Source organism: Lampetra planeri, chromosome 15 (assembly GCF_965212315.1).
Source record: "Lampetra planeri chromosome 15, kcLamPlan1.2.h2, whole genome shotgun sequence".
Lineage (NCBI taxonomy): Eukaryota > Metazoa > Chordata > Hyperoartia > Petromyzontiformes > Petromyzontidae > Lampetra > Lampetra planeri.
This window is the reverse complement of record NC_136121.1, coordinates 4406743-4433111: the sequence shown is the minus strand read 5'-3', so window position 1 is coordinate 4433111 and position 26369 is coordinate 4406743. Positions and strand designations below refer to the sequence as shown.

Below are 26369 nucleotides of genomic sequence, written 5' to 3'. Positions count from 1 at the left end.
TCCTGATCACACAGCTGTTTCACAGCCAGTACCCGGCCTCCAAGTTCTGCTCTTTACATTTTCCCTTTGGTTCTCAACCTCTGAGTGCTCATTACGTTGTTTGTCTCAGCAAACACATGCTCCACACATTACATTCTCCTGTTCTTGATTATGCCCATAATGTGTTCCAAACGATTTCACCCTATCCTGCCATGAAATTCAAAGCATTCTCCAGATTCACCTAAACTCAAGTGCCAGACACTCTCTTTCTGTTTTCTAGGTGGACATATTTGCAACGTCTTACATTCAGCCGGTATTTCTCCCCTTCACAAATAACCTAATGCGCATGAACATGACAAATCGCTTCTTCGTAAGTAGCGATAACTAATAATCATTGGCAGTATTTCCGATTGATTTTACATTGCATCAACACTTTGGTGACACCTCCTAGGTGCATGTGAATGAACAGAATGTGGCATCAGTGGAGAATTGGTTTTATTTAGCTGCGGTGTTGCACGTGTCCCAGATTGCACGTGCTCAACAAATGCCAATATCACATCTCGGTAGGCCAAGATTGTGACAAACAAACATTTAGTGCTTTATTACCCATTATAAAAGTATGGCCATTATTCCTTACCACTTATTGCTTCATACCGAGCTTGTACTAGTTCATCAGTTTAGCTCTTTAGATTGTTTTCACAAATCATATTAAATTATATTAAGACTGTCTACTCCTTGCTCAAGCAGACACTCTAATGGGGCGGTGTACATCTGCATTGGTAGCCCTAAGCTAGTGTTGGAAACTCCACATTCCTATGACAGAGGCCAGTCTTTCCATTCGACAACAGCTGTAGATTTGCCTCACAATGGGACTCTTGTGATCGGTCAACTGGCCACTGCCGTGGAAGTTTCCACCAATGACTCATTTATACACGGAGACAATTTAACTTTTTGGATTTTTTAAACATTGCACGTTGTGTACTGTGAGCAGTTTTTACACCTCTGCCTTGAAGATCAATCCAAGTTCATGATGGATGGTAGCTGTTTCTCAGCTCGAGTAGAGATGAGGCCATTTGTTGACTGTCACGAATATTTGAGCGCAGCAAGCACATACAGATTTTTGTGGAAACACGTCTTATAAACATGAGGCAAATGTGGCGTGCAGTGCTGTGCTGAAACAAAAATGAGAGAGATCACAATTTCCTACATTCTGTATTATGCACATGGATCGAGTCCACTTTCCATGATGGCAACAAAAATTAAGGAGCATGGCTTGCAATATAATGTCGCTAAGCAAGGATTCATTAATTGTTTGATGTTGCTATTAAAATAACTGACTTATCTATATTTAAAAACATTGAACGTAAGAATTGCTGATTTTATAATAATACTGGAGCATGAGTGCGTGGTTAGCACACTGTGCTGTGAACCTGGCAAATTCAACCCCTGGCCATGGCTAACATTATATTCTTAGGTTTTTTCGGTAAAGTCACGTAGGTAAAACATCAAAATTAATAAAAATGAAATAAAATAAAAATCACGACGTTTCGGAGGCAACACAAGTCTCCGTCATTAGGTGGGACCGTCACAGCCAGATTAGCTGCATCAAGTGAGGCAATGATTCAAGATGTAATCCCTTAAAAGCAAGTTGAGGGGGGGAAGAGAGGGGGGGGGCTCATCAGAATGTGGTAGCCAATGAATGGAACGTATCGGGAGGGAGGGGGGGCGGGGCTCAAAGACGGCACGGAGTGCCACGTACAACTCCTCGGGAGGGGGAGGGGGGCGGGGCCAAAAGGATGGACGACGGCTTGGACGTGGTTGTGCGCAAGCAACTACTGCTGCACACGACAACGCATTGGACAGAGAGGGGGGGAGGGGGGGCCTGATACACATGATAGAAAAGAACGAAAATGCCCATGTTTATACCAATGCTGGCTGAACAATGAAGAGTACTGTTAAACACTGGGGATGTTAACACTCGGTAAAGTAAAGTAAAATAGTGCCTGTCAGATAAGATGGTCCAAAAAAGTGTAATTAAGTATTTTTTGCGTGGTTGATAACATCTTTCCAATGATTACTAAGTTTGTACCCATCATCACGGTTGAAATTATGTCTGTGTTTGTATATTTGTATGGCTTCGTGTACAAACCTTTGATGGTAGCCAGGAGGTTTGCAGAGAACCTTGGTCTCGGAAAAGACAATTTCATGAGAGCCCACCGAGTTGTAGGAATGATCGGCAACGGCCGAAGAATCAGTTCTGCCGTGTTTCAGATCTGACATGTGCTCGCGGACACGATCAGAAACATGACGTTTCGTTTCTCCAATGTAGCAATCACCACAAATGCAACTCAATTTGTAGACTCCAGGATACTGTAAGTCAGGAACGACATCCTTCACAGATGGAATCAGATCACGGATTTTATGCACTGTGTAGGGGTGTTACGGAGGAGCTGTATGTGTAGGGGTGTTAGAGAGAGAGCCCGTTATGCATGGCAGCTTATGGCAAACAAACACAGTGGGCGGGGCTACGTGAGTGCACGGGGGGGGGTGCTCTCAACGACGTCCGCACCAGGCAGCCCGGGGCCCCACCCCTCAGCGGGGGTGGAGTATAAAGGGGGATGTGTCAGAGGGCTCGGGGCAGAATGTTTAAGTAAACTCTTGAAGACCGAAGACTGCCTAGCTAGAGCCCTGGACTCCCCTGGGACGCCGCCCTTGTCAGGGCCGCGCAGGACCAAGCCAGTGGCGTGGTCCCGTGAACCAGAGCCAGGACTCTGGGACTCCGGGTACCGTAGCCCGACTGACCAGTGTCGGGCCAGACAGCCTCCCCTAGCCCAGTATTTGGAGGATTAGGAGGCAGGCTAGGGGTAGCTAGCCGTGTGTTCCCAGCTATCCGGGTGAGGGGGCCGATACCCCCTCCAGTACTGTATGTCCCCAGTGACTGTTGTGAAATAAATACGTGTGCCTCTACTCGGGTGTCCACGCGTCCTCAACGGTACTACAACTGAACTGAATCGGACTTGGATCTTATGTTTGTTTAGAATTTTGGAGATCTTTTTGGTCACGCCTGCTATGTATGGTAACGTGATAGTTTTGGTTGGAGTTTCATGTGGCTGTTTCTGTGTGGTGGGAGAGACAGCTTGGCGGATAGTACGGTCAGAGTATCCGTTCATCCTGAGGGCCCGATGTACATGTCTTAATTCACCGGTCAGGTGGTGTTGGTCAGAAATGCCATGGGCTCTGTGGTATAGCGTTTTGATGAGAGAATTCTTTTGAGATGGGTGGTGGTGGGAATCCGGTTTCAAGTAGGAATCTGTGTGGGTGGCTTTCCTGTAGACAGAATGTCCCAAGGATCCGTCAGGCCTCCTCTCAAACAGAATATCCAAGAATGGTAGTTCTGTTTGAGAGGAGGCCTGACGGATCCTTGGGACATTCTGTCTACAGGAAAGCCACCCACACAGATTCCTACTTGAAACCGGATTCCCACCACCACCCATCTCAAAAGAATTCTCTCATCAAAACGCTATACCACAGAGCCCATGGCATTTCTGACCAACACCACCTGACCGGTGAATTAAGACATGTACATCGGGCCCTCAGGATGAACGGATACTCTGACCGTACTATCCGCCAAGCTGTCTCTCCCACCACACAGAAACAGCCATATGAAACTCCGACCAAAACTATCACGTTACCATACATAGCAGGCGTGACCAAAAAGATCTCCAAAATTCTAAACAAACATAAGATCCAAGTCCGATCAACCACGCAAAAATACTTAATTACACTTTTTTGGACCATCTTATCTGACAGGCACTATTTTACTTTACTTTACCGAGTGTTAACATCCCCAGTGTTTAACAGTACTCTCTTCATTGTTCAGCCAGCATTGGTATAAACATGGGCATAATCGTTCTTTTCTATCATGTGTATCAGGCCTCCCCTCCCCCCCCTCTCTGTCCAATGCGTTGTCGTGTGCTTGCGCACAACCACGTCCAAGCCGTCGTCCATCCTTTTGGCCCCGCCCCCCTCCCCCTCCCGAGGAGTTGTACGTGGCACTCCGTGCCGTCTTTGAGCCCCGCCCCCCCTCCCTCCCGATACGTTCCATTCATTGGCTACCACATTCTGATGAGCCCCCCCCCCCTCTCCTCCCCCCCTCAACTTGCTTTTAAGGGATTACATCTTGAATCATTGCCTCACTTGATGCAGCTAATCTGGCTGTGACGGTCCCACCTGATGACGGAGACTTGTGTTGCCTCCGAAACGTCGTGATTTTTATTTGATTTTTATTAATTTTGATGTTTTACCTACGTGACTTTACCGAAAAAAACCTAAGAATATGAATCCTTGCAGTCACGAAAGCTTCTAATCTAGAATTATGGCTAACATCAGTTCAAGTTTATTTTGTTTGACCAGGTTAGACCTCAAAAGACCAGAATAATACAATTTTCAAGAGTGACCTGTGGCATTGGTCTGCCAATAGGGGAGGGGGGGGGCAAAATAAGCACCCACAATTCTTTGGTTCTTTCGGTAAAGTCACGTAGGTATAAAGCATGGTCTGCTGCTGAGGCAGACTGTTTCAAAATGTTTTAAATGGGTGTAGCTCAGGGTTATAAAGAAGTGGCTGGGGCTAGTGATGTTAATGTGAGAAATTAGCATGTAACTAAGATTGGAAAGCGGCCTCCTCGACGAGGCCACGGAAGTGGCTATGTTAATGTGAGGGATTAGCATGATGTTAATGTGAGAAATTAGCATGTAAATTATAATTAACATAGCCACTTCCGTGCCCTCGTCGAGGAGGCCGCTCTCCTATCTTACATTTACATGCTAATTTGTCACATTAACATCACTAGCCCCGGCCACTTATTTATAACCCTTGAGCTACACCCATTTCAAACATTTTAAAACAGTCTGCCTCAGCAGCAGACCACGCTTTATACCTATGTGACTTTACCGAAAGAACCAAAGAATTGTGGGTGCTTTTTTATTTTGGCAAATTTGTACCCTGCAAATGATGTCAGTGGATATTTAATGTCCACTGTAAAGTAGACGGCATGGTTCATACCACAGCGCAGTATTAACCAGGGCAGCTGCCAGATTCTTTCCGTAAACCTCTTCAATAAGCGGTGAACGTGCTACCGTTAGGCCAAGTGAACGTCTGATTATGCCGTGGGGTATCCGATAATGGCATGGGATATCTGATTATGTTTTGGATATCTGATAAAGTCGTGGGATATCTGAATTGCTCCTGGCCTCTCCTCCTGCCACCTCCTTATATTTACGTATGTTTAACTTCTTTCATACCATACAAACGGATAATTGGAGGTGCGGGGGAAGGACAACAAACTAAACACAAAAGCAGTTCGAAAGAAATTAGTTTTCAATCTAGACTTTCAGTGTCATGTTTTAGGTATAGCCCTGTGAGCCATGAGGCTCTTGACTCGGGTGCAACCACAACAAACAAAACATGAACAAAGAACATCTTAAAGTGATGACACGCAACAGAAGCATCCAGGAAAAACTAGTAAAATCTTCCAGAAAAAAGCACCGTATATCAACTTTGTGTGCGAAAATCCCATTGGGATGCAAGTCTAACAATAACAACCATAAGACAATTTAGATCAAGTTATCAGGCATAGATCCAGTAGCTTCCTAATATCGGAAGGAAGAGCCTTCCAGACGGCTGCAGAAGCGCATTTGAAAAGCGCGATGTGGTGACCATATCTTTTTGATGGCCAGCTTAAAAATTGTTGTGAGGATGACCAGACTTTGCGTGATGGTTTATGCTCCTTAAATAGATCAGCAAGGTACTGTGGTTCATTTGTGGAAAGCACTTTGTGTATAATGAGTGCGACATTACAAAGCGTTCGTTTGGCAACCGGTAGCCAGTGCAGCTCGACGAGCACTGTGAAGTATGGTCAAGCAACCCCCACATGGTATGGAGCAGTTGACTCACAAAGGACTATACATGATTTAATTAGCCATTTTCAGTCAAATTGTCTTTCTGCTATAAACCAAGCATACATTTCCGTGGTGGCGGGTAGTTTTCTCAAATAAAACCACTGTTGACCTCTGACAAAGTGGTACTCAATTTATGGACCCATGAGTTGTAATTGGTTGAATTCACAAACACCATAATCAGAACTAGAAATCTTCTGGTTGAGTCGGGTACTCTAACCACAAAGCCATCCAATCACAATTAAAGTGCATCTCATCAATTCCTGCACTGTATTTGTATAATGTACAGAGATGAAAACAATCTATCTTTTGCATTAAACGTTAATGTCATGTAATTATGATGAGTAACACTTGAGATAGAATGGCTAGGAAAAGCTTTGGAATTGCTATGGAACACAATGGCTAACTCTTGAAAATGGTGCCACTGCTGCTATGCTTTATAATTACCAACATAATATAAACACCGTCATCCGTAGCCTGTTTGTACATTTTTAAGGGGTAACACATTACAAGGATTTGCTCGTGATCAGAATGATTGTTGCTGAATTAAAGGCATTTTCAGAGCATTTTATTATAATCAAATAATGATTTCATTGTCCGCTGATAAGTGCCAACATATTGGTGCATTTCCATTTGCTTGCTCTGTATGCCATTACCCTGCGAGAGATATATAGATATAGATTTGAAGTTTTCTCTCTATCTCTCCTCCCTGGTTTCTCCCCCCTCTCTTACCTATATAACCTCTTGTTACAGCAGCCCTTTTGCCCGCTTCAGCAATTGTTTCTTGCTGTGGTTGTCCCACCTGATGACGGACGCTTGTGTTACGCCCAAAACGTCGGAATTTAATTTATTTTATTTCATACCTACGTGACTTTACCGAAAGAACCTAAGAGTATAGATATATATGTAATTGTATATAAGTGCAATTGCTTATATATGTACGTATATGCAGGACAATGTGCACATATACTAATTTATATTTAATTCTAATTAATGCAACAATTCTCATGCGTTTACAATTGTCATGTCCACTCAGTGTTCTCATACCAACACATTCTTAAATGCCAACAAGATTCAGCATATCGACGCTTTTCCCCAAGAGTGGCGCATGGCAAGAGAACCTGCAGAACATGACTAACGCACCTAACATTTAATCTGAAAGTATTATTATTAATTTGTATAGCCTCCTGTGGTGGCTGAGCGGCTCAAGGTGCTCGAGTGCTGATTCAGCTCCGCCGAGGTCCCGTGTTCGAATTAGACCACCCACCCAAGATCAAATGAGCTCGTGTGTGTGTGTGTTGTTTAAAAATCCTTTATATTAAGTTCACTTGCTTGCTTACTTGCGCGCTTACAACCGTGCAAATCTTTCGGTCGTTTTTTAACCCACTTCCCGTGATCCAATCGAGCTGACATTTTGCGCAGACTCGTTGTGCGTGACAATTAATTTTCGTGAAATTTTTTTCCCAAATTTTACACTTTTTAAGAAAAAAAATATTATATTTAATTACCAATTGCTTAATGGTGGCAGGCAATCATCTGACCCATAGGTGGCAGCCATCTCAAGCCAGAGGAAGAGAGGACTCTAGCCGCCACGCATATAAAGGATTTATAGTGAAAAACTTTGTTTTTACGGGTACATTTTTTTTAAATCCTTTATATTACGTTCACTTGCTTGCTTGCTTGCGCGCTTACGACCGTGCAAATCTTTCGGTCGTTTTTTAACCCACTTCCCGTGATCCAATCGAGCTGACATTTTGCACACAGACTCGTTGTGCGTGACAATTTATTTTCGTGAAAAAATGTTTCCAAAATTTTCAACATTTTAGGATTTTTTTTTTATATTTAATTACCAATTGCTTAATGGTGGCAGGCAATCATCTGACCCATAGGTGGCAGCCATCTCAAGCCAGAGGACGAGAGGACTCTAGCTGCCACGCATATAAAGGATTTATAGTGAAAAACTTTGTTTTTACGGGTTAATTTTTTTAAGGTGCACTGTGTTTGCCGATGTCGCACTGCCATAGCGTAATGGTGAGCGCATTGGATTTTCAGCCTAGAGGGCGCCGATTAAATCTCCTGGTGCTGCAGCCGAAACAACAGTGCACGTTTCTGAAAATCCTCCGCCCCCGGCAGTGCAGACGGGGTGCACTGCAGTTAGTCGATGGGCAGGTTGCATGCGATGGGGGTAAAGTGTGAGTACTTCCACCACTTTCTAAGATGTTTTGCCACCACGGAGGAGTAGGCCAAATGCCCTCTGGAAGGGGTCTCTGGAGCTCCCTTTAGTGGAGGCCCTTCAGCCAGCATTGGGCATCTGCAACCAATTTCTGCACCGAGAGTCTCACCTTATGTTCATCCATTGTTGTTTTTGCATGCCAAATGATCTCCATGGGGTGGTGCTCGTCTGTGTTGGTGGCTCTAAGCAAATAGTGCAAGTTCCACATATTGATGGCTGTCCCTGCCATAGGGCAACCACTCGAAATTGTGGATTGTATCTACTCAGACATGATATCTTGAGTAGAACCCAACTGGAATTTTAACTCACGACCTTCAGATTCTTGAGTGCTATGTATGTACTGTATGTTGATACCAAGATCCAGGATGGTCACGTCTATGCGCCGCATCTCGGTGGCTGCCCCAACAGTCTGGAACGCAGTCCCTCTGCATATTCGCAGGATCACCTCAATTGTCTCCTTCAAGAGACACTTAAAAACTCACCTCTACAACCACACTTTCGAGCGACTCTGAGCTTGGCTCTGCGCCTCTGAGTTGCAGCCGTTACGTCCGCAAATTGGCGCGCGTTATAAATTGATTATTGAAAGATTTGAATCAAGATTGAACCGCCTCTACGGGGAGGTTTTCCACGCAACTCAGACATAATTTCAACCGAGAAGATGGATGCAAAATTTAGCAATCTTTGGTAGGACTGGATCAACCAGGTAAAGTGTTAACTGTTGTGTTAGCAGACTCTCTGAGTTGCATTACCTTTTAAAATGTTGTTAAGTTTGATATCTCAGCTTCCTTGTCACATTTCTTTTCTCTCTTTCATCCAAGCCCTCTTTGAATTTTATCCCCACCCTCTCGCCCCTTTGCGGCCTCCCCTCCCCCCTCTATATAATGCCTTGTCACAGAGGCATGTTTCTCTCTTTCGCCTGAGGATGATCGCTTATTGTTGCAATCGAAACCTCGTTATCTATTATTTATTTATTTCCCTATCTACGTGACTTTATCGAAATAACCTAAGAGTATGTTGAACTTCTTTTACACCGAACAGACAACCGTGCTAATCTGAGGTGCAGGGTAAGAAATACAAAAATATGTTCTAAAGAAATGAGTTTCCAATCTAGATTATAAAAGTGTATAGCTCCATTGGTTTCCTAATATCCGAAGAAAGAGTGTTCCAGATAGCCACAGAAGGGCATCTGAAAGCGGGTGATGTAGTGACCGTCTTTGTTCAATGGCTAGCCAAAAGCTGCTGCGAGGATGACCGGTGTTCACGTGATGGTTTATGCTCCCTCACGATATCAGCAAGGTATTGTTGTTAATTTGTGTAAAGCTCTTTGTGTGCAATAAGCGCGATCTTATAATGTATTCGTTCGACATCCGCAAGTCAATACAGCTCGGCGAGCACTGGACAGACATGGTGCGATCTTGAACCGGCATCAAGCACCTTCAGTTATTCTGACATCCTGGTTTCTGACCTGAACACTCTTGGCGCAGTTTCAAGCAAAATGTCATTATCTAATTGATAAATATGGCTGCGAGAAATGTTCTTCAACTCACCGCTGAGTGAGCTGTAACAACAATAATAATTGGGGCGTTGAACGCTTGTACACGGCGTGACAATTTAATTTCTGCGTCTCTCTGGTGGTGGAGGGTGTCAATTTGGCCAGATCATTACATAGCCTAACCCAAAGGGAAGGTACTGATATGGTTGTCGTGCCTGGTTGTTCCCCTGTGTTGTTTTTGTGTGTTGCAGGGTTCTGCAGAGAAATGCACTCAGTCTTCTTGGCGAAAATACATTTTCACCTCTGAAGAAGCTGGGAGAACTGTAAGAACAAGCCTCTCATTAACCATGCCATTGATATGTTTGTACACGTGAATTCAATGGCAGCGTGTTTTGTTTTTGGTGAACAAAAAGGAAGGAGTGGATTTGAGCTTGTGGAGGCCTTCATCCAGCAGTGGATTGATCATGACCGATTCTTTTTTTTGTTAAACACTTGTTTAATTTAGGAGACAAACTTAAAATCAATACCTGACACAGTATGTGTGTATATAGCACTGGGGAGACAAAGGCAGCTGGGGAGTGGTGCTTGCCATACCATGCCCAGTTTATTAAGTGCTTGATAACATTACTTGCTCAAACAGTTGGTCCATGTGTAGGGGATCTGCGAGACATCCTCACGCACTCGCGCCACACAGACACGAAATCTCCGCACTCAGCATAGCACACACCAATCACACGCGTGGGAATACACTCGACGGGAGTCAAGGGTTAAAAGGCACTGACGTCACACGGACTGAGATGGAGGGTTTAAAAGGAGCTGTTAAACGCGTGTTCGGGGTTGGTTTTAGGAACGAGTGTGGCTGTGGTTTGAATAATAAAGAAGTGCGTAACCAGCCTCCGACTCCTCTTCACATGTAATGCATAAGGGCTCATTGGCACAGAGCAGACTCTACAGCAGAATCCGCAGGGTCTGCAACACCCCTATTTATTAACCTCTATTGTTCCTATTACCTCGCGATTATCCACATTATTTTCCCGCACGGATACGTGGAGTCATTTCGTAGATGGCATTGTGGATAATAGGATCCACGATGTTTGTTCCCCACATCACCTCAGATGAACGGAGTCCTACTCCATTGTCTATACATAGCCACACTGATATTTTTGTCCTTTAAGTTGCAGTTGCAAAACTCCCCAAGATATAGACTTATTGAGTAGGAGTAGTTTTAAGCAAACGTAACGTTGGGTAGTCCGCTAAGGGTTGGATAATGCGTCGCTGGAAAGGGAAGCCTGATTGCAATGTCTTATGTTCGTCTCGGGTTGAAAGAGAGAGTAGTAAGATTGCCACATGCCTACAATGCAGCTCTTTGGACCCAAGCTTTGTGGACCTTCAGGAAATCATCACTTGCAATGAGACTCCAAACTTGCTGGGTAGTGGGGCAGCCATGAAACAGCAGTATGACAAGTGGGTCCATTAACCCATCTGTGCAGATTTGTTGAGTATCATTCCTTGAGTGTGAATGACACTAATTTGAAGTAATTGGCCAAACATACCAGTGCTGAAAATGAATCATGCGCCTGAGTGAGACTTTCATGGATAAATAAAGCAGACATTATTAGCATTTCTTTACTAGTACTTTGAAGGTGTAGGCTTTGCTTGCGACATCATGCTTTTGTATTTCGTCGCTAAAAACACATTTAAATAATACAACACAAGCAGCATGATTACAATAGAAGGGTACAGGAAAAAGAGTGGCTTCACAATGTATGTAAGTTTGAATGAGCACAAACGACAAAACAGTACTGTAGGCAGAGTGAGAGAGTAAATGATAGGTCATGTAGTTCGAAGGTAAGTAGGATAAATGGGCTTTCAGTGTTTCGCAGAGAGATTTCACCAATTATAATATTGAATTCGAAACCAGTAGAGACGTATAAGGTAGTATTTATAATTGCGTGGGCATATAAATCATTTGGCGAATAAGCCCAGGGTGACATCCACAGCAGAGATTATATCAGCTTGTGTACAGCAGCTAGATGGATTGTAACATCGCAAGACCATGAGAGGCCTAATGATATATATTGTTAATGAGTTACTTGGATTATTAATTCTATGAATTTCCATTGTCTTTTATTTTGCTTATTAAGATAATAAACATTGGGGTCACAAAGTGAGAGCCTTCATGGAGGCCTGGATCAATGATGGTGAATGTACCGATGAGAATGAATGCATGCCAAATTGCTGTGTAAATCTTACATGGATTATGGCTTTTTGGGCAAAGCATAACATTTATTACTAACCATTATTCTGTATTAATTTGCTCCATGACAATATTTATTTATATTTTCTTTCTAGTGACATTTCAGCAAATAAAATCCAGAAGCTGCCGCTGAACATCTTCCAGAATTTGCAAGAGCTTTCAAATTTGTAAGTATTGGAACATATAATGCATACACATATATATGTGCACATGGCACTTTCCCCTACAGTCTGTTAGTGAGCACCTCTAAAGGCAGGAAAAGCCCAAGAGGGGTGGTGTGGTCATCACCGCTCCCAGCCACCTTTGTCTCTCCAGTGGAAATCACAACACACCACGTAGAGTAATTTAATGCTGAGTTGACTTAGAGGAGCCTCAATGACCAATTTTAGATTTCACCTTCCACCGATGTTGTTCTTAGCCAGGAATTGAATCTAGGACACTGATATCTGTACACAGTAAACAGAGCACTGTTCCCCGCTCATTACCAACAACAACCGCCATTCACCACTAAGTGGTGGTAACATCACCATGGCACTTGTGCCAGGCTATGTGCACTTTAAGACCACGTGAAGTGTCGAACACCCGCTGGCAGGTCACGGGACAGACTCAGATGCCATGGGTTGACTGACTGAGATGACTGGCAGATGCACGACCTGTGCCCCCTACTTTGCCAATTTGCAGTGTTTTAGCCACCCGGCGCTCCGTTTATTGTTGTTGTCATTACCAAACAAACATGCACACACACACACACACTTATATTCTTTATACGTGTGATTTTTTTTATATTCCAGGCATGCAGGTTCATGCCTGGAATCACAAGCAGCCACTCAGCCAGCAAGGTGTGGTGGTGGTGAGAGAGGACAATGGGTGTGACTCATGACAGAGGATGAAGGGATTTACACAACTCTGTGTTTGAGCTGTTTGTGTGATTGGCCATCACGTTCCAATCACATGCTTAGCAGCAAAAAAAGCTTTTCCCGAAAGTTCCCACTTGGCCGGGTTGGACAGATCAGCAATTGGCATCTGTGTTCGGGTGGCAGGAATGGATTTGTACCGAGATCTGGTACCGACATTGTGTTGAATTGCATCACAGTTTCTACCGACCGAGGCTGACTACTGAGAACTGTCAGGGTTTGGTCCATCAGAAAGGTGGCAACCTGACTGTGCCTTCATGTCCGTACCCATCACACCGAGCATAGTCCATATCAAAGGCAACAGCAAAATAAAAAAATATATAAATATGTAGCCTTGCAATTACCCGCTCATGCCACTATAAGGAGCTCTAGACAGACCCTGAAGATGACATGTTGCCCTCTTCTTCTACGCTGTCCAGACTTCTTGAAAGAGGTGGGAGTAGTCCCTTTTTAGCCCACCACACTTTGCCACGGCGGCACCCAATGCATATCTGTAGAAGTGAAAATAACGGGAGCTTGTAATGCCTCCTTGAAAACTATTGCATAGTAGGTATCCTGAGTAAGAATATAATCGAAGTAAACTTTACATTACTTAATAAAACACTTCATTCATTAGCACTGCCTCTCTTTTGAGATTTAACCTCGTGGTCCCATTTATGAAACGGAACGTCATGATTTGTTCATGTTAATATTTACACGCTCTTTCATTTCCAAGTTTTTTAATTGCTCGCAAAATGAGACCATTAGATTTAATGCTCACAAAAAATGTAAAGGTATCCAATTGGTAATTAAACACGTAACTTTGAATGTGATTGCAATGTGTTTAAATTCTAATTCTCTTTTGAATGTCTTAATTATTAATTCTTCATGAGAAAATCTTAAAGGATAACAAAAATGTGTTCTGCCAAATGAGCAGAATGATTCCTAGCTTAGTCCCATTCTTTAGATGCATGTAATTTACTATATAATACTTGTTTAGTATAGTATATCACGTCAACAACATTGCTGTCAAGGTTTAAAGATTAGCACATTGGACTCACAAGACAAAGGTCGAGGGGTTCGATCATAACTGGGCACCACGTTGCCGAGATGTTAACTCCCTCGCCTGGTATGCAGGAGGACGTGGGTTCGATATCGACCCTGACGCACCCCTCCATATTTAGAAGCATGCATTTAGAGTATTTTGCTGCTATACATTTCCACACGATAAGCCACTTCGTTGAGCTATCATTTGTGGCCAGGTCGCTCCTGAAAAAGAGCTATACAGTGAGGGAAAAAGTATTTGATCCCCTGCTGATTTTATACGTTTGCCCACTAACAAAGAAATTATCAGTCTATAATTTTAATGGTAGGGTTATTTGAACAGTGAGAGACAGAATAACAACAAAAAAATCCAGAAAAACGCATGTCAAAAATGTTATAAATTGATTTGCATTTTAATGAGGGAAATAAGTATTTGACCCCTCTGCAAAACATGACTTAGTACTTGGTGGCAAAACCCTTATTGGCAATCACAGTGGTCAGACGTTTCTTGTAGTTGGCCACCAGGTTTGCACACATCTCAGGAGGGATTTTGTCCCACTCCTCCTTGCAGATCTTCTCCAAGTCATTAAGGTTTCGAGGCTGACGTTTGGCAACTCGAACCTTCAGCTCCCTCCACAGATTTTCTATGGGATTAAGGTCTGGAGACTGGCTAGGCCACTCCAGGACCTTAATGTGCTTCTTCTTGAGCCACTCCTTTGTTGCCTTAGTCGTGTGTTTTGGGTCATTGTCATGCTGGAATACCCATCCACGACACATTTTCAATGCCCAAGATTTGACGGTACATGACCCCATCCATCGTCCCTTTGATGCGGTGAAGTTGTCCTGTCCCCTTATCAGAAAAACACCCCCAAAGCATAATGTTTCCACCTCCATGTTTGACGGTGGGGATGGTGTTCTTGGGGTCATATGCAGCATTCCTCCTCCTCCAAACACGGCGAGTTGAGTTGATGCCAAAGAGCTCCATTTTAGTCTCATCTGACCAAAACACTTTCACCCAGTTGTCCTCTGAATCATTCAGATGTTCATTGGCAAACTTCAGACGGGCATGTATATGTGCTTTCTTGAGCAGGGGGACCTTGCGGGCGCTGCAGGATTTCAGTCCTTCACGGCGTAGTGTGTTACCAACTGTTTTCTTGGTGACTATGGTCCCAGCTGCCTTGAGATCATTGACAAGATCCTCCCGTGTAGTTCTGGCCTGATTCCTCACCGTTCTCATGATCATTGCAACTCCACGAGGTGAGCTCTTGCATGGAGCACCAGGCCGAGGGCGATTGACAGTTCTTTTGTGTTTCTTCCATTTGCGAATAATCGCACCAACTGTTGTCACCTTCTCACCAAGCTGCTTGGCGATGGTCTTGTAGCCCATTCCAGCCTTGTGTAGGTTTACAATCTTGTCCCTGACATCCTTGGAGAGCTCTTTGGTCTTGGCCATGGTGGAGAGTTTGGAATCTGATTGATTGATTGCTTCTGTGAACAGGTGTCTTTTATACAGGTAACAAGCTGAGATTAGGAGCACTCCCTTTATGAGTGTGCTCCGAATCTCAGCTCATTACCTGTATAAAAGACACCTGGGAGCCAGAACTCTTTCTGATTGAGAGGGGGTCAAATACTTATTTCCCTCATTAAAATGCAAATCAATTTATAACATATTTGACATGCGTTTTTCTGGATTGTGTTGTTGTTATTCTGTCTCTCACTGTTCAAATTAACCTATAATTAAAATTATAGACCGATAATTTCTTTGTCAGTGGGCAAACGTACAAAATCAGCAGGGGATCAAATACTTTTTCCCTCACTGTATAGCTCAGTGTGCCTTACCTGGTAAAATAAAAAAAATAGTTGATAGTTTTAGCTGGAACAATGCACAGGCATTTTCATTCATCCTTCCCACCTTCCATTGTCCAGGAAGCAATATGAATGGGTTCTCCATAGTCAGTTGATCGGCAAGTCACGTGTAGTTGGGTAAAGTGTGGGTGCTCCCACCTCTTGAAATACATCTGACCAGCGTGGAAGAGTAGGACAAATTACTCTCTAGAGGAGCTATTTTGACCTCTCTCTAGTGAAAACCCTTCTGCCAGCAGTGGCGAGATTTCAGGACTGCGCCCGTACCTTTTTTTAAACAAAACTATCGTAATCGTACCAAGTATTTTATCGTGCCAGTTACCATCTACAATATATCATAATTATTGTAATTTAAGTGCATGCATGTTTAGCTTTAATAGGTCTTCTGGGAAGAACAATTTGGTAACTAGATATAATGGATAAGCGCCCACATTTGGCCAGGACATCAGCACACAATGGATTACATGTACTGTTAAGCAGTTCCATGGGTTATGTTACACGCTTAATGCTTGGTCAGTAATGCCAGCTGCCAAACAATTTATAGCATTAAGACAACTTTGCTTTTCCATTGTGAAGATGAATTGCAAGAGAGCACTTATAGAAATGGCTGTATCTGAGGCTGACGTCTTGAGTATTTTTCAATTGTTTTGCTGTTGCTCAAATATCTTTTGAAAACTGCAAAAAATCGTACTTTTTCAACCTGGGTTTTCATTCTTAAACTCTGAATTCATCATGTGATGCGTTGCTGGTCAATATTGTATGCATAATTGAGGTTTGGTTTTTTTGGGTTAGATTGCGTAAACATGTGTCGTTAAACCCGCCACCATCCGACACAGCCAATTAGTAAGGTTTGTCACGTAAACAACACAATTCGTTACTAGTTCAGCACACCGCTGTGTTGGAGAGTAAACCCTCAACATTTACCATTCGAGTACGATGTTTGGCCCGTAATTACAACTCATCAGGCGACAGCCAGAGTTGTGGAGATATCCTCCTCATATTTTGGTCTTAAAGAGAGAGGGTAAATGTGACATCGTCCGTTGTGCGCCAATCAGGTACGAGTGTAGTGTGGTGTTTATTCACGTGGGCAACTTCGTATTTTCTCCCGTGTCAATTTATTCACAGCATCCCACACGGATTCTCCTCTTGTTCAATACCACTCACTCCTGTCGCGAACTTTTCCTCTGCTAGCCTGCTACTTCGAGCTTACTCTCTCTCGCTCCGCTAGCCTATTACTCCCCACTCTCCTAGCCTGTCACGGACTCTCTCTGTATACTCTGCTAGCTTCTCACCCCGCTAGCCTATCACACTCAGACTGAAGATTCCACTAGCCTCTCCACTGCTAACTTGTCTACACCCGCACCTCCAATCTCGACCGTTCCCCCAGCGGGGGTTCAGCCAACACCGCTGGGGAGGACGATGTGTGGAGGGCGAAGTCCTGGAATTCTCTTGAATCTCTTCACTACTTCATCTCCAACCAACTCAACTCCACTGCCTCACACGTTCCCCTTATAACCCCCTCTTCATTAAGTGCCCTCAGATGGCCCTCATCAAGCCGGCGTTTTTCCAGCGTCTCTTGCACGTGTTCTCCCCCTTATCGCCTCTATCTTTCGCCTCCGTGGCGCCTACTCCACGTTCGCATTTGCAGCCAGCCAATCACTGCCTCTTTCCCTAATTGCTGGCGTCTCTCTGTCTGCTGTCACCCAGGCCTCCCGCCTGCACCTGCTTATCCTGAGCTGACCTCACGTTTTGCAACTCCGTACATGAATGCAACTGCTGTTTGCAAACCCTGCACGCGTTACGCCACTACACGAGGACCAGAGGGGGCGGGGGGCGGTTCATGTTTTCATATAAATTACAATCTAGTATTGGTTTGAGTATTCACATTGAATCATAGTGTTACGCATGCATATTACGCATGCACATTATGCATGCACATCCTGCCATTCGTGTGTGCACAAATCGAAAAACCTGTTTTTGGCGGCTCACAGTTAATCACCATCGACGTATGGTGATTTGTATAGGCATGCAGTTAAAATGCTATAAATATATTCATATAAATAGCATACTAGTTCTGAAATATGGACCACAAACGTTGGAATAGTGGTGCTTTCAAAAAAAAGGAAGCAAGAGGCAGTTTTGTTTAAAAGTGTTCCAATCATTGCCAACTTCTTTCCAAAACCCTCTGATAGTAATAATGATGACAGCAGCAGCACTATTGTCAGCTGTGAGGAAGGAACTAGCACTAGTTCAGTTTCCAGTAATGTTGTCACTCTCCCAGATCCATCCTTTGAAGGCAAACCCTCAACAGCTAATGGTATACAAGAACCATCATTTCCACCTCAGGAGCAGTTGGGCAGTTCACAAGAATCAAATCAACAACCAAGCCATTCCTGGTGCTATGAGGTCACTGACCCTGCATTATAGCAAAGTGCTTATATTAACATTTTTAACTCAGTGCTTATTGATAGAGGAGCAGTCCCCTTCCAAAACCGCAGGGAAAATACCCAGCTTCAGTCCGAGATAGAGCGCTTGGTGGAAAGACTAGAAGTTTCAACAATGAACTTCTAAACTGTATATTGCCAAATGGGCAGAAGGTTTCTAGACAGTGGCTACTGTACTCACCATCAACAGGTTATGTGGACTGTTTTGCATGCAAACTGTTCTCCAGAAAGCTTGGTGGCTTTAGTCAAGGGTTTAGTGACTGGAAGCACTCTGAAAGAATAGGGGAACATGAAAAGAGTGCAGAACACAGATCATGCATGCTTGCCTTGCACCAGCAGACAAAGTGCAGTGCTATAGATGCAGATCTCATGCAGCAACTTAACGGGGAACGTAAATACTGGAGGGACATTTTGAAAAGAGTTGTAGCAGTGATCAAGTCATTGGGTGAAAGAGGACTTGCATTTAGGGGAGATGATGAATGGTTTGGGTCAACCCATAACGGTAATTTCCTTGGCATCCTAGAATTGCTATCACAATTTGACCCATTCTTTGCTGAACATTTTAAAAGGTTTGGCAGAAAAGGAAGTGGCACAGTGTTCTATGTGTCATCAACAATGTGTGAAGAACTCATTGAGCTAATGGGTCAGAAACCTCGCCAAACAATAGCAGATGAGATTCGGGATGCCAAATATTTTTCAATAATTGTTGACTCCACCCCAGACCTGTCACATGTGGACAAATTGACGTTCATATTCCGGTTTGTTAACAGCAGCGGGAATGTGGTGGAGCTATTCCAATGGACTACAGGCCCACCTGAAATTAAAAAAAAACCCCTGATAGAGTATGTGCTTTACGCAGCGCATTCACTTAACTTAGTTGGTGTTAACACCTTAGATGGCAGTAGCCCAGAGGCTGACGAGTCTTTTTAACATGTTTCTGTCACTGTACACATTTTGCTCTTCATCCACACACAGGTGGGGGAAAGTCTTTCGGAAGACAGATGTCTGACTGACATTAAAATCGCTGTCCAGTACTCAGTGCAGTGCTCAGGCAGAGTCGAATTGAGGCCACTGGACTATGTCTCAAATTGGACACCTTAGAGATGGTGTTAATGGCACATTTCTAGGACATCATACTTGACCGGTTCCACGCTACAAGCATGCACCTACAGAAAAGTGACATTGACATCTCTGTAGCAGCACAGCTTTTGTCTTCATTGAGGGATTTTGTGGTGGGACAGCAAGACCAGTTTGAGGCTTTTGAAAGGGCAGAGAAGTTCAAAATAGAAACATTGTTTGTGGTCATTAATAAGCTAGTAGCATGCCTTGAACATGGCTTGGACGCTTACAAGCGTTTGACCAGTCTCTTTGGAGTTCTTTTTATGTCAGTTCAGATATCTAACAGTGATGTCATAGTGGAAAAGGTAAATGCACTCTCCGCTGCATATCCATCAGACCTGGACATGAACTTTTCCAACGAACTCATCCAATCTTTTATGTTTGACTCTGAGGGTGAGAAGTGCCCAACTAAATTGCTTGAGACGTTGCAGGCACTTAATCTGCAGTCAGTGTTCCCCAATGTTTTCGTGGCACTTTGGCTTTTTCTAACTTTGCCAGTGACAAACTGCCAGGGTGAGTGGAAATTTTCCCTTTTAGGCAGAATAAAAAATTAGCTGCAGAGTAGCATGTGCCAAACACGTCTCAGCTTATTGTCACTTATGTAAACAGAGTCAGACCTTGTCAGACAGATAGATTTTGACAATCTAATGAATGATTTTGCGAGGAGGAAGGCAAGAAAGTCACCAATATAGGAAAGCGGGGGGGGGGGGCTCTAAAAGACATGTGCCCAGGGGCCTCACGGGACCATGATCCGGCCCTGGGGGGGAGATGAATAGAGTACGTGTACCATGTACAAATGAAAGATACTATCGCTAGTCAGGGGACGCTTAATGCTTGGGCACCATTTTGGCACCTGAATGTTCGCCGTGCAATGTAAAAAAAATTGTGGCCCTTCGTGGAAGTGTTCGTAAATCTCCAGTACATTATGGAAACGTGTACCACACAGTCCATGGAACGGGATTGGGTATAAATAGATTGAGTACGTTACAGCGGATGTGTGTAAAACGTGAGGGCACGTTACAGCGGATGTGTGTAAAACGTGAGGGCACTAATCGGGGTATCACTGTATAGTAGAACCCTTAAGGACGGTAATTGGTTCCACGAAACCGGTCGTTAAGTGATTTGGTCGTTAAGCAAGTATAGGAAATACACGTTAAAGGCTTAATTCGTTCTGACAGAATCAAAATTTACACCATTTCACCCAAAAAAGTATTTATTCATATTTAAACAATGGATATTAATACATCAATATACTAAATAAATTTGCAAATACGTATTATTAAAAGAAACATGGTTAATCAATGCATTCATTAATATTTACTGCACCTACAAAAGCCCGTCATTAACGGGAGAATGGTCGGTAAGTGAACATATTGGGCTCTATGGGGGTCCGTCGTTAAGCGATTCGTTGTTAATAGGGGGTGGTCATTAAGAGGTGTTCTACTCTACACTAATATACACTACACTACTATACACTACACATTGGGCTCTATGGAGGCCCGTAATTAAGCGATTCGTCGTTAACAGGGGTGGTCGTTAAGAAGGGTTTTACTATACACTACTATATACTCTACACGACACTACTATATACTACACCTCTATACTGTACACTACACTAGTATACAATACACTATACACCACGATACTATACACTACACCACTATACACTACACTATACACTACTAAACACTACACCACTATACACTACATATTGGGCTCTATGGAGGCCCGTCATTAAGCGAAGTCGTTACCAGGCCGTCGTTAAGAGGGGTTCTGCTGTTCTTGTATTAGCCCTTGCCTATGAAGTGGCATTCCCCAGCCGCCCAAAAACCCCACGTGAATCTCAGCCCTGACAAAAAAAAATCATCAGCACTTTGCGCTGATTGCGATGTCATCATTACCTCCTTGTCTCTCTCTCCTTGAGGCCTCGCTTCTCGAAAAAAGTGAAAACCGTACACACAGGCTGCCGTTTCTCTCATCGCGATCTGCCGAGCACCAGCCCTTGAGGCCCAAACGTGCCAAGGGAACCCAAGCAATAAACGGCACGCCGAACGTAGTCATCAATACAAAAAAAAAGAGAGACACTGGCGGGGAATGTTAAAGTTTGAACAGTTACACGGGAAGAGCAAGCAGCAAGAGAAGTAAAACAAAAGTGTTTTGTGACTACACATTCGTGCCACCGCACCGGGCTTACCCGAACTCAGTGAATTGCATGAATTTTACTTAACAAATGTGCGTATCTTGTCGAAGCTGAAGTTTTATTTTCGTATTCTTTTTTTCATTTCAACTCAGTGCGAGCCCCGGTACATAGCACCGATCACAGGACAAGAAGTGGCGGGTGGTAGGGGTTGGTCATACAACCCACAAGCAGAAGGCCTCGAGATGAATGCGCGGGCAGGCTTGGTGAAGGATTGGGCTCACTGCTCCTCCACCCTGGTGGGGGAGCCTCGAGCAAAGAAGTTGACCGTTTATATGGGGAGGGGGAAAGGTAAGGGGGCAGATAACGAGCATAAAAAGGGGGGGGGTAGGAAGAGCGGGGGGGGGGGTGTTATATTCCTGAATGGCTGTCACGTCTTTAGTGGAGCCGTTCAGTGCTTTGGGTGCTGCAAACAGTGTAATTGACATTGAGATATTTAGTTGGAGTAGTGCGCATGTTTGGGGAAATTTCTTGCATCTGTAATAAAATGACTCACGCATCAAGGCAGTTGTGGGGGCCTGCGTCCACCCCACCGCCCTCGCCAGGCAGGTGAGGCGCAACATCCACCCCTTCCACTCTCTCCTCCACTCCCTCCTCCACCGTATCGATCGGCCCCCGCCGGGCCCCCGCCGACCGAGTGATCGCCCCCCCCGCGTTAGCGCCCCCTCTGAGGGACTTAGCTAAATTACTGGCTCACCGCCGCGCGGGGTTATTCCACACACACGCACACACCAACGCTAATGCTACAGCGGCGGCGAGCGCACGCGCGCCCCTACCGGCGATCAGATTCTATAATGCACACGCCCCACGATTAACACTACAGCGGCTGCGCAAACACGCGCGCGCTTGCGGGTGGTTATCCGCTACCCCGCACCCGCACTAAGACTCGCTCTAAAATGGCTGCGCGAACACGCGCGCGCCGGCGGACAGTCCCTCCACGCACACTCGAATCACAACACTGCACCGATGCTCTGTGCTAACGTTTTTATTCGCGGTGCAAAACTCTGTACTGCCCGGAGGGAATAATCTGCGAGCAGAACCTTACCTATTACTACCCAATTCTCCAGATACTCACATGCCCTATTACATACCTCACGGCCACACTCACGGCGTCGCACGGATGCTGTGAGAGTCGGAGTGGCGGAAATGAGAGAGGACTTTACCTATCGCTGTCTCGTTGCTGCACTCGCTCGCGTCACACGGATGCTGCGAGCGGCTCGAGGAGGCATGCAGGGAGTCGGTCTGGGCGGCCAGGTGGTCGGAAATGAGAGAACTGACTTGAACCGTTTCGGGCTCCCCTTTTTATGCCCCTTGATTTCGATAAAAAAAATACCCGGGGTTACGTTATCCTGCACAGCCAATCGTGCGCCTACCTGTGATTTTCGAACGTTTTTCTGTCCTTTCATGGAGCGTTACGTTTCGTAATTTTTCGGCCCATTGTCTCCGCGCCCGTACCCATTAATCCCTGACTCGGTTTAATCTGGGAGGGCGTCCGGCTGGCGAATACACACCCGGTGTGTGTACTTGGTCGATGGCGTTAGGATCCCCCCACCGCCCTCATTGTCTGCTCTGCTCGCTTAATATTACCCCCCAGCCCTTTCCCCGATGTCGTGCGTAACTCATTGTTGCTGGCCCAGTGAACATTGGTGCGCCCATACAATTTGAAGCCAATCGAGGGGCGCCGCAATGTAATTTGTGCTGGGAGGGTCGGACAATCTCCTGGCACCAGGAAACCGTGAGACTCCCCACCTAGGGGCCCTTCGGATGAAAACCCGTTGTGCCAGGCGATCCCCCGCCGGGTAACTACGTGTGTGTGCTGCGTGCGCGCGCGCTCAGGAGGGGGGGGATAGGGGGAATCGCGGTGCTTGCAGAGTTGCTCCACGGTCGTGGCACCACACAGTCATTTACCACTCTTGATGTTTACGCTCACGATACATTAAACACATTCCTGCGGAGGGAGCTGGTAGGAACGTTGGGTTGCTCGGTCAATGGCCAGGGTCAACGGCGGCGTGGTGTATTCCGCAAATATTCCCGACTGTGAGGCCGGGCACAAGCCGGCGTGAGTAGGTTAAACGTTGAGTTTTATAAGGGCACCACGGGGTGACCAGCCCCTCCCCACCCTCCCCACCCAGCCCCTCCCCACCCTCCCCACCCAGCCCCTCCCCACCCTCCCCACCCAGCCCCTCCCCACCTCCCCACCCAGCCCCTCCCTGCACGACGGACGAACGGACACAATAATCCCCTGTGGGCTGGTGTAACCAGGAGGTTCCTACCAGTATCAAATTGTGCACATCTGAATACGTTATTTTATGTCATGCGTATGCTGTATATAATAGTTTAACGTGACCCCTGCAGCCGCTAGAGGCATTAAGTTCATCAAAGCATTTAAAAATCCATTCTTGAATCGTTACTTCAAATTACAACGATGCATTGCATCGTGATGGCAGAGAATGATTGCACGTCTGATACAATTGGATATCGCTCAACAGTCCTTACAGATATGTCAGCATCCCACTTGTTGTACTGCCATCTAATCGCCAAATCTGTAAGCGACAAAGAGAAACCCATCGTAACAGACAAAAACAGCGGAGGCTGGAAATCCATAGGTTTATGGTCCACTTTTTATCCAGCTAGTCGGGTATATTCAAGCACATAATGGTCTCTCTGCAATGCACCCAGCTCTGGATTTCAGTTGTCCGCCCCTACACCATCCTTGGTATTTGACAGATTTGGTTAAATTTCAACATAAATTGCCGAGGGTTATTTCTTAGGAATCAAACCCAAACCAACGAGTCCAAGAAAACATGGTGACTTTGACAACTGGTACATATCCAAATACAAAGTAGGGCCAGAAAGCATTTATAAGGTCTTATATTATGAGGTGCCACTTGTATTAAAATAGAGGTGACATGTCTATAGTGTAGTTACAAACAAGAATGCATCTGCTTTTTGTTGTTGTTGTCGTCGCTAATACTGTAATATAAAATAGGGGGGAAAGTTGCATTGTAATTTGCTTGTGTCAAGAGAATGAACTGTGCCACCCTGAAAGTTACAGTCGTGCCAAAACTAAGTTTTAACGAGTTTCTGCAATAGCGAATCCGTTTCTGCTGACATGCATCATTCATTTTACCCAGCGTCAGTGTGATCCACAGAGATTTGTGTCGGCCTGGTAAACAATGTTACATACATGATGCACATCGTGTAAATTTTTTATTTTATTCATTAATATGCTGCTCATATAGTATATATTTGGTTCTCGGGGTTCAACTCAATACTTAATTCCTCTGGGGTCAATCAAATCGGGGCCACTTTTTGGGAAGTTAACGGTTATGGCCAATTGAGAGAATGGCCAACATCATGGAAATATTGAATTTCGGCTTCAGCCTCAGGACTGTCAATAATGTTTTGCATTTGCAGTGCCACTCGCTCAAGTACCTCAGCTACTCAAGACGCCTTACATAACATCTCATCTCAAACATCCGAAGGGCAACCCCCATTGGCAGCTGTCCCCTTGAAACACAAGGCAATTTAGCACTGGCTTGCGCGTGGACATTAGTCTGCGAGTAGGGGGGAAAAATTGTTACGTGTTATCCCAATGAAGTAAATTGCGGATAATTTTTAGAATTGGACAAGTTTGGACCAGGACGTTGGCACACAATGGCCTACTCATTTCTAATTACATCATGAAATATTTAACACCCACTGTGATGCGGACAACATTTATTGTTTGGTAAATACACCCACAGTATTAACTAGGGTGCCCCCCCTGACTGGAACAGCAAACATCTGTACCGTCTCAGTAGAGAGCAGCTGTTGTAATACGTGTATCGTTATGCATTTGTAGAGACGTAAATAGCGTCTCTACTGCGTGTAAGCCGACTACAACTGCAACACACACGACACATTCTATCCTTATTTTTTTACTCGGAATGTGTCGTATGGATAGACTCATCCCTGTCACAGGAATGTGGACCTCCCGCCACTGCCTCGGCTGTAAACAGCACGTGAGCACTGCCGCAGAGCAAATTTTACAAGAAATACAGTGAGGGAAAAAAGTATTTGATCCCCTGCTGATTTTGTACGTTTGCCCACTGACAAAAAAATTATCAGTCTATAATTTTAATGGTAGGTTTATTTGAACAGTGAGAGACAGAATAACAACAACAAAATCCAGAAAAACGCATATCAAAAATGTTATAAATTGATTTGCATTTTAATGAGGGAAATAAGTATTTGACCCCCTCTCAATCAGAAAGAGTTCTGGCTCCCAGGTGTCTTTTATACAGGTAATGAGCTGAGATTCGGAGCACACTCATAAAGGGAGTGCTCCTAATCTCAGCTTGTTACCTGTATAAAATACACCTGTTCACAAAATCAATCAATCAATCAGATTCCAAACTCTCCACCATGGCCAAGACCAAAGAGCTCTCCAAGGATGTCAGGGACAAGATTGTAGACCTACACAAGGCTGGAATGGGCTACAAGACCATCGCCAAGCAGCTTGGTGAGAAGGTGACAACAGTTGGTGCGATTATTCGCAAATGGAAGAAACACAACAGAACTCTTCTTGGTTCTTTCGGTAAAGTCACGTAGAATGGAAATAATGAAATAAAACATAATAAAATAATTCTCACGACGTTTCGGCCACAACGCAAGCAGCTGTCCTCAGCGTCTTTCAGACGCTGTCTTCCCGACAGACCTGTTCTTCACCTGAGGACGGCTGCTTGCGTTGTGGCCGAAACGTCGTGAGAATTATTTTATTATGTTTTATTTTATTATTTCCATTCTACGTGACTTTACCGAAAGAACCAAGAAGATGAATCCCTGCAGTTACGAAAGCTTTAAATCGACACGAAAGAACTGTCAATCTCCCTCGGCCTGGGGCTCCATGCA

General features: G+C 44.6%; 2 protein-coding genes across 2 annotated transcripts in view; one reads left to right on the top strand and one right to left on the bottom strand.

Annotated features, from left to right (window-relative positions):
- LOC144722609 (relaxin receptor 1-like) overlaps nucleotides 1-26369 on the top strand; it is a 320166-nt gene that overhangs the window by 257920 nt on the left and 35877 nt on the right. Inside the window, exons 11-12 of the mRNA XM_078600845.1 lie at nucleotides 9911-9982; nucleotides 12012-12083. Of these exons, the coding sequence (XP_078456971.1) occupies nucleotides 9911-9982; nucleotides 12012-12083 (144 nt within the window). The remainder of the gene's footprint in view (nucleotides 1-9910; nucleotides 9983-12011; nucleotides 12084-26369) is intronic.
- The window catches only part of LOC144722610 (uncharacterized), a 65900-nt gene that overhangs the window by 26040 nt on the left and 13491 nt on the right, over nucleotides 1-26369 (bottom strand). The gene's annotated exons all lie outside the window — the stretch shown is intronic.